The 8,863-nt window shown below is 41.7% G+C and overlaps 1 protein-coding gene across 1 annotated transcript; it reads right to left on the bottom strand.

The window, feature by feature from the left end:
• Positions 1-875: 875 nt before the first annotated feature.
• Positions 876-8,427, bottom strand: LOC124027486 (mucin-2-like). Its single transcript, XM_046339901.1, has 7 exons — positions 3,250-8,427; positions 2,945-3,111; positions 2,482-2,621; positions 2,211-2,272; positions 1,856-1,956; positions 1,531-1,706; positions 876-1,390 (listed from the first exon to the last, which is right to left on the bottom strand). Exons 1-7 carry the CDS (start codon positions 8,136-8,138, stop codon positions 1,295-1,297), a joined length of 5,631 nt encoding a protein of 1,876 aa, XP_046195857.1. The 5' UTR covers positions 8,139-8,427; the 3' UTR covers positions 876-1,294.
• Positions 8,428-8,863: the final 436 nt, after the last annotated feature.

The raw sequence follows: 8,863 nt of genomic DNA, 5'->3' as shown, positions 1-8,863 counted from the left end.
CCTGTCGGTTCCTTGTTTAGAATTCACCGTGCTGTGATTGTGTATCGCCCTGTCCTGTCGTGTTTTTGCTGTGATTGTGTATCGCCCTGTCCTGTCGTGTTTTTTGCCTTCATCAGATGCTGCGTGTGAGCAGGTGTCTCTGTCAACTACGGCCTGCGCCTACCCGAAGCGACCTGCAGTCTGTGGCCGCTTCTCCTGTTATTCCCCTCTACAGACTAGAGGATTTCTGTTATTCCCTGTTTGGACTTGAATAAACTCTGTTTCTGTTAAGTCGCTTTTGGGTCCTCTTTCACCTGCATGACAACTTCTTAATGGCAAGACAAGGTCTCAATCTCACTATCATGTATGTTTGTAAACAGTCTTTCAACATCACTTGCAATTGCTGAATTGTATTTGGTTCCCTGTAAGCTGTCTATGGACAAGGAGACCGTTATACGGTTATGGTTTTGTTTACCTGGCCATCATCACCAACTGCTAATTCAGCATTTTTGATAACCTCAACGCTGCTTTCACTTGTGTTCGCTTCCACCTTATTTTTTTTTCTATTTATATGGTGTAATTCTTCAAAAACTCTGAAGATATCTAAATTGCCGCTAAATTGTTGGTCAACAATTTACTATAGGAGAGTATACAGATAAGGCCTTCATAACACCTTTATGAAGCCAATCATGAGACCTTTGTGAATTTTGAAGGATTTGTTCATAACAACCGTAATCCATTTATTCAACATCATTCATGAGGCGATTTCAAATGAAAACTCTTAAAGGTGTCATGAATACCTTACCCCGTAGAGCAAAGTGTTAGCAATTGTTGCGTTATAGCATGTTTAAATAATTCTAAGAGGATTTCTGCAGACATTATTTCTCCAGTTAATGTTGATTTGAAAGGCTTTTATTACATGTGTTAAATTGTATGATAAAGAAACAAGTGCTGTATTGCAGACTTTCAAATATAGTGAGTTAATAGCTTAAATCAGCAGGGGAAATGACAAAAATCAAAAATAATATTTCTGTGTATATAAATGATTAAATTACATAAATGCATAATATACCAGCTCAGCTGTAGCTTTGACTAAAATGAGAAATAATATATAATATTAAAAAGTAGTACTTTGGGGAAACACGTGACCTATTAACCCTATCAAGAACAATGCAATTTTGTTATAAAAATAAAAGCAAGTCTGTGTTTGATCTTCTCAAACTTAATGGTGTATGGATTACATGAAAAATATATTATTTGTTGTGATGATGAGCAGATATAGATGATTGGCTGTTATTTTGATAGTCTTGTCACCTCAGAAGATGCCGTTTCTTGTGGTGTACTGTACGTTGTAAGCTCTGTGTTGTTGCCAGCGTCTCCTTAAAGCTGCACAGCCGCCACATAGCATGCACTGCAAAACAAGGATGGAGAAGTATCATTCACATGCAAAATCAAATCATTGCAGAGATTTAGCATATTTTTTTATTAAATACTCTGTAAAATATGTAAATAATATACACAGTACACAAGTGAACACAAGCCTATACGTACACATAGCAGGATCCACAGGGGTACCAGAATGATAGCGATGCCACAGGGGATGATAATGGCCAAAGCCCAGCCAGGAAAACCTCTGTCACTTATACTGAAAGGAGTGGACAGCAAAGGGGTAGTAGGTGGTGAGGTGCTGGTAGTTGTTGTTGGTGCAACAGTGGTTGTTAGGAGACCTAGAATACAAAGTGAACAATATTTAGAGGGTATTATGAAATTGTTTTCACATTTGAGTTTTACACACAAGTTGTTACATGCAGTTTGATGACTCACTGGCATCAAAAAAGCATAGCAATCATGACCAATGACAACAAAATCAGCGTACCTGAGCCTTTTAAAACATCCCCTAGAAAGGCACTAGGGAGGTTGACGTCTTTCTCTTTGTATACATACGTCACGTTTGCCCTGATTTGATTGCCAACAACACTGTAAAGATACAAATGGTTTCCTGTGAGAGTTGAACTGTGGAATGTGTGAACAAGACCTATTCATGGAAATAATCCTCATATCAGATCATATAAATCATATGTAGTACTGATCCACAACTGGAACTTATACAACACATGCTCCCTCCATCCTGTTTAGCCGTATAGACAGCAGCTGTATGAAATCAGCAGACATTCTAAAGAGTGCAGTTAAGAAAACTGGGTTGTTTTGGGAGGGCTTGAAGTTGTACTCACCTAAATTTGGCTTTGGGAAAGTCAAATTGTTTGCCGTTTGGTTCACTGAGAATATCATGCAGCTAAAAGGAGACATAAAATTAAGTTATGAATTATTAAGATGATCTGGCAGGACCATGGATGGTTATGGATTTCATGTCCAAGTTTTTAGAAGTATTATGGCCAAATAATATGGCCAATATGGCCCTTAAACATTCCTGATGAATTCTGTTCATCAACTTTACAGTACAATATCCGAGATTGAGTAATCTAGTACGAAAAAGTATCTTACTAGGCTGTTAATTGAATCCTGTATCTGGCTGTAGGTATCATCGGTGAAAGTGACTCTAGCACTTTGAAGCAGTCTCTCCTCCATGGATACATTGGTTATTTTGAAACCAAGATCAACAGCAAATGAAGTATCTGAAAGTTCTGTGAACACAAAAAACATCACTATATTTATTTTATTTAACCTTTAGTTAACTAGGCAAATCAATTAAGAACAAATCTCATTTACAATTTACTATAGCAGCAGACAAAATGACCTGTTAGAATTTATGAGTTTCAACAAAGAAGATTCTGTGTGGAAAAGCCACATTTAAGAACTATTTAGAAAGTGGTAGCAGTTAATTTTTTACTTATTAATAAACAATTATTCTAAGCAGACTTAATTGTCTTGAATTTTGGGAGGAAATCTGTTTTTCAAAGTTTTTCAAATCATACTTCATGATGTAAGCCAAATTTGTTCAACTCACTGATATAAGTTGCATTCTGGAGGGTGGCTTGAGTGTTTCTTTGAATTTTGAAGGTCCTGAATTGTGTAGACAGTTTCTTGTCGACGGCACCAAGGACGACATCCTTACTGGGGACTGCTGTGTTGAGCTGGAACTCTAGTCTTACAAAAACCACCACTGTGCCAAATCTGAGAGAAAATGATAATACATTTGGACATTTTGTATGCTTTTATGAAAGCATTTGTGGTTAATGGCAGATATACATTGTTCTTTGTTGCAAGGCTTCCTTGATTCACAATAAATATATATTAAATGATTTTGCTTACCTAGTTGATGCCACTGAAGCCGTAGAAGTTGAGGTAAATGATGCCGTTGTGGTTGTCGAGGTAGGAAGTGCAATTGTGGTTGTACTTGTAGGAGCTGCAGTTGTGGTGGTTGAAGGACCTGCATTTGTAGTTGTAGTAGAAGTTGCAGTGGCGGTTGTCATTAATATGGTTTTAGGACCTGCAGTTGTGATTGGTGTTGTAGGAGCTACAGTTGTGATTTCTGTATTAGCTTCAGTTGTGGTTGTCGTAGGAGGTAAAATGGTAGTAGGACCTGCAGTTGAGATTGACATTGTAGGAGCTACAGTTGTTGAGGTTGTCGTAGGTGATACAGTTGTGGTTGTCGAAGGAGGTAAAATGTTAGTAGGACCTGCAGTTGTGATTGACGTAGTAGGTGCTGCTGTTTTGTTTGTGGAAGCAGCTACAATTGTTGTTATAGGAGCTGCTGCAGTTGTGGTCGTGGGAGCAACAGTTGTTGAAGTAGAAGCTGCAATTGTTGGGGTCATAAGAGCTGCAGTTGTGATGGTCTTAGGAGTCAAAATGGTAGTAGGACCTGCAGTTGTGATTGATGTAGTAGGTGCTGCACCTGTGGTTGTGGAAGCATCTGCAGTTGTGGTTGAAGTTGCAATTGTGGGGGGCATAGGAGCTACACTTGTGATGTCTGTAGGAGCTTCAGTTGTGGTTGTCGTTGGAGTTAAATTGGTAGTAGGACCTGCACTTGAGATTGACATTGTAGGAGCTGCAGTTGTTGTAGTGGTTGTCGATTGAGGTAAAATGGTAGTAGGACCTGCAGTTGGGATTGATGTAGTAGGTGCTGCACTTGTGGTTGTGGAAGCATCTGTAGTTGTTGTTGTAGGTGATGCTACAGTTGTAATTGAAGTTGCAATTGTGGGGGGCATGAGAGCTACAGTTGTGATTTCTGTAGGACCTGCAGTTGTGATTGACGTAGTAGGTGCTGCTGTTGTGTTTATGGAAGCATCTCCAGTTGTTGTTACAGGAGCTGCTGCATTTGTGGTCGTGGGAGCAACAGTTGTTGAAGTAGAAGCTGCAATTGTAGGGGTCATAAGAGCTACAGTTGTGATTCCTGTAGGAGCTTCAGTCGTGATTGTCTTAGGAGTCAAAATGGTAGTAGGACCTGCAGTTGGGATTGATGTAGTAGGTGCTGCACTTGCGGTTGTGGAAACATCTGTAGTTGTTGTTGTAGGTGATGCTACAGTTGAATTTCTAATTGTGGGTTGCATAGGAGCTACAGTTGTGATGTCTGTAGAAGCTTCAGTTGTGGTTGTCATTGGAGTTAAATTGGTAGTAGGACCTGCAGTTGAGATTGACATTGTAGGAGCTACAGTTGTTGTAGTGGATGTTGTTGTGGTTGTCGATTGAGGTAAAATGATAGTAGGTCCTGCAGTTGGGATTGATGTAGTAGGTGCTGCACTTGTGGTTGTGGAAGCATCTGTAGTTGTTGTTGTAGGTGATGCTCCAGTTGCAATTGTGGGGGGCATGAGAGCTACAGTTGTGATTTCTGTAGGACCTGCAGTTGTGATTGGCGTAGTAGGTGCTGCTGTTGTGTTTATGGAAGCATCTCCAGTTGTTGTTATAGGAGCTGCTGCAGTTGTGGTCGTGGGAGCAACAGTTGTTGAAGTAGAAGCTGCAATTGTGGGGGTCATAAGAGCTTCAGTCGTGATTGTCTTAGGAGTCAAAATGGAAGTAGGACCTGCAGTTGGGATTGATGTAGTAGGTGCTGCACTTGTGGTTGTGGAAGCATCTGTAGTTGTTGTTGTAGGTGATTCAACAGTTGTAGTTGAAGTTGTAATTGTGGGGGGCATAGGAGCTACAGTTATTATGTCTGTAAGAGCTTCAGTTGTGGTTGTCATTGGAGTTAAATTGGTAGTAGGACCTGCAGTTGAGATTGACATTGACGGAGCTACAGTTGTTGTAGTGGATGTTGTTGTGGTTGTCGATTGAGGTAAAATGATAGTAGGACCTGCAGTTGGGATTGATGTAGTAGGTGCTGCACTTGTGGTTGTGGAAGCATCTGTAGTTGTTGTTGTAGGTGATGCTACAGTTGTAATTGAAGTTGCAATTGTGGGGGGCATAAGAGCTACAGTTGTGATTTCTGTAGGACCTGTAGTTGTGATTGACGTAGTAGGTGCTGCTATTGTGTTTATGGAAGCATCTACAGTTGTTGTTATAGGAGCTGCTGCAGTTGTGGTCGTGGGAGCAACAGTTGTTGAAGTAGAAGCTGCAATTGTGGGGGTCATAAGAGCTACAATTGTGATTTCTGAAGGAGCTTCAGTTGTGGTTGTCATTGGAGTTAAATTGGTAGTAGGACCTGCAGTTGAGATTGACATTGTAGGAGTTACAGTTGTTGTTGTGGTTGTCGATTGAGGTAAAATGATAGTAGGACCTGCAGTTGGGATTGATGTAGTAGGTGCTGCACTTGTGGAAGCATCTGTAGTTGTTGTTGTCGGTGATGCTACAGTTGAAGTTGAAGTTGCAATTGTGGTGGGCATAGGAGCTACAGTTATGATGTCTGTAGGAGTTTCAGTTGTGGTTGTCATTGGAGTTAAATTGGTAGTAGGACCTGCAGTTGAGATTGACATTGTCGGAGCTACAGTTGTTGTAGTGGATGTTGTTGTGGTTGTCGATTGAGGTAAAATGATAGTAGGACCTGCAGTTGTGATTGATGTAGTAGGTGCTGCACCTGTGGTTGTTGAAGCAGCTACAGTTGTTGTTGTAGGGGCTTCTGCAGTTGTAGTGGTCGTGGTAGCAATAGTTGTTGAAGTAGAAACTGCAATTGTGGGGGTCATAAGAACTACAGTTGTGATTTCTGTAGGACCTGCAGTTGTGACTGACATAGTAGGTGCTGCTGTTGTTGTAGTGGATGTCGTTGTGGTAGTCGAAGGAGGAGAAATGGTAGTAGGACCTGCAGTTGTGAATAAAGTAGTTGGTGCTGAAGTTGTAGAGGTTTTAGGAGCAAGAGTTGTTGTTGTAGGAGCTGCAGTTATGATTGGCATTGAAGGAGCTACAGTTGAGGAATTAGCTGCAGTTGTCGTTGGGACTGTTGTTCCTAAAGTCATTGGTGCTACAGTTGTTGTAGAAGGAGCTTCTGTTGTGGTGTCAGTAGGGGATGCAGTAGTAATTGTAGAAGCAGCTACTGTTGTTGTTGTAGGAGCTTCTGCAGTTGTAGTGATCGTGGGAGCTACAGTTGTTGAAGAAGAAGCTGATATTGTGGGGTTCAACGGAGCTCCAGAAGTGATGTCTGTAGGAGCTTCAGTTGTGGTTGTCATTGGAGTTAAATTGGTAGTAGGACCTGCAGTTGAGATCAACATTGTAGGAGCTACAGTTGTTGTAGTGGTTGTTGTTGTAGGTGATACAGTTGTGCTTGTCGAATGAGGTAAAATTCTAGTAGGACCTGCAGTTGTGAATGACGTAGTGGGTGCTGAAGTTGTAGAGGTTGTAAGAGCAAGAGTTGTTGTTGTCGGAGCTGCAGTTGTGATTGGCATTGAAGGAGCTTCAGTTGAGGTATTAGCTGCAGTTGTCGTTGGGACTGTTGCTGCTAAAGTCGTTAGTGTTACAGTTGTTGTAGAATATGCTTCAGTTGTGGTTGCAATAGGGGATGCAGTAGTAGTTGTGGAAACAGCTAGAGTTTTTGTTGTAGGAGCTGCTAAAGTTGTTGTGATCGTGGGAGCTACAGTTGTTGAAGAAGAAGCTGCGATTGTGGGGTTCAAAGGAGCTACAGAAGTGACGTCTGAAGCAGCCTCAGTTGTTGTTATAGGAGTTGCTGCAGTTGTGGTCGTGGGAGCAACAGTTGTTGAAGTAGAAGCTGCAATTGTGGGGGTCATAAGAGCTACAGTTGTGATGTCTATAGGAGCTTCAGTTGTGGTTGTCGTTGAAGTTAAATTGGTCGTAGGACTTGCAGTTGAGATTGACATTGTAGGAGCTACAGTTCTTGTAGTGGATGTTGTTGTGGTTGTCGTAGGTGATACAGTTGTGGTTGTCGAAGGAGGTAAAATGGTAGAAGGACCTGCAGTTGTGAATGACGTAGTGGGTGCTGAAGTTGTAGAGGTTGTAGGATTAAGATTTGTTGTTGTAGGAGCTGCAGTTGTGATTGGAATTGAAGGAGCTACAGTTGTGGTTGCAGTAGGGGATGCAGTAGTAGTTGTAGAAGCAGCTACAGTTGTTGTTGTAGGAGCTGCTGCAGTTGTAGTGATCGTGGGAGGTACAGTTGTTGAAGTAGAAGCGGCAATTGTGGGGTTCAAAGGAGCTACAGTAGGGACGTCTGAAGGAGCTTCAGTTGTGCTTGTCGTAGGAGGTAAAATGGTAATAGGAACTGGAGTTGTAATTGATGTAGTATGTGCTGCAGTTGTGGAATCAGCTACAGTTGTTTTTATAGGAGCTGCTGCAGTTGTAGTGGTCATAGGAGCTACAGTTGTAGTAGAAGCTGCAATTGTGGGGGTCATAGGAGCAACAGTTGTGATTTCTTTAATAGCTTCATTTGTAGTTGTCGTATGAGTTATAATGGAAATAGGACCTGCAGTTGAGATTGACTTAGTAGGTGCTGCAGTTGTGGTTGTGGAAGCATCTGTAGTTGTTGTTGTAGGTGATTCAACAGTTGTAGTTGAAGTTGCAATTGTGGGGGGCATAGGAGCTACAGTTATGATGTCTGTAGGAGCTTCAGTTGTGGTTGTCATTGGAGTTAAATTGGTAGTAGGACCTGCAGTTGAGATTGACATTGACGGAGCTACAGTTGTTGTTGTGGTTGTCGATTGAGGTAAAATGATAGTAGGACCTGCAGTTGGGATTGATGTAGTAGGTGCTGCACTTGTGGTTGTGGAAGCATCTGTAGTTGTTGTTGTAGGTGATGCTACAGTTGAAGTTGCAATTGTGGTCATCGGAGCTACGGTTGTGATTTCTGTAGGAACTTCAGCTGTGGTTGTCGTAGCAGTTAAAGTGGTGGTAGGACCTGCAGTTGTGATTGACGTAGTAGGTGATGAGGTTGTAGAGATTGTAGGAACTACAGTTGTTGTAGGAGGAGCGTCAGTTTTGGTTGTCTTGGAGGTTAAAATGGTACTAGGACCTTCAGTTAATATTGACGTAGTGGGTGCTGTAGTGGTGGTAGGAACTACAGTTATTGTAGTATCTGCTGTTGTGGTTTCTGGAGGAGCTACAGTTGTGGTTGTCGTAGCAGGTAAAATGGGACTAGGACCTGCAGTTATGATTGACATAGTAGGTTCTGTAGTGGTTGTAGGAGCTACAGTTGTTGTAGTCGAAGCTGCAATTGTGGGTGTGATATGAGTTACAGTTGTGATTTCTGCTTCATTTGTAGTTGTCAATGGAGTTAAAATGGTAGTAGATCCTGCAGTTTTGATTGACGTAGTAGTTGCTGTCGTAGTTGTTGGAGCTACAGGCGTTGTAGAAGCTTCTGTTGTGGTTTCTCTAGGAGTTACATTTGTGTTTGGCGTTGGATTTAAAATGGTAGAAGGACCTGCAGTTGTGATTGGCGTTGAAGGAGCTGGAGTTGTCATTGGCGATGTTGTTGTGGTTGTTGTAGGTGCTACAGCTGTAGAAGGAGCTTCAGTTGTGGTTGGAGTAGGGAATGCAGTAGTGGTTGTGGAAT

Source organism: Oncorhynchus gorbuscha, unplaced genomic scaffold, assembly GCF_021184085.1.
Source record: "Oncorhynchus gorbuscha isolate QuinsamMale2020 ecotype Even-year unplaced genomic scaffold, OgorEven_v1.0 Un_scaffold_3285, whole genome shotgun sequence".
NCBI classification, from domain to species: Eukaryota; Metazoa; Chordata; class Actinopteri; order Salmoniformes; family Salmonidae; genus Oncorhynchus; species Oncorhynchus gorbuscha.
The sequence above is the reverse complement of the archived record's forward strand: the minus strand, read 5'-3'. Positions and strand labels throughout refer to the sequence as shown.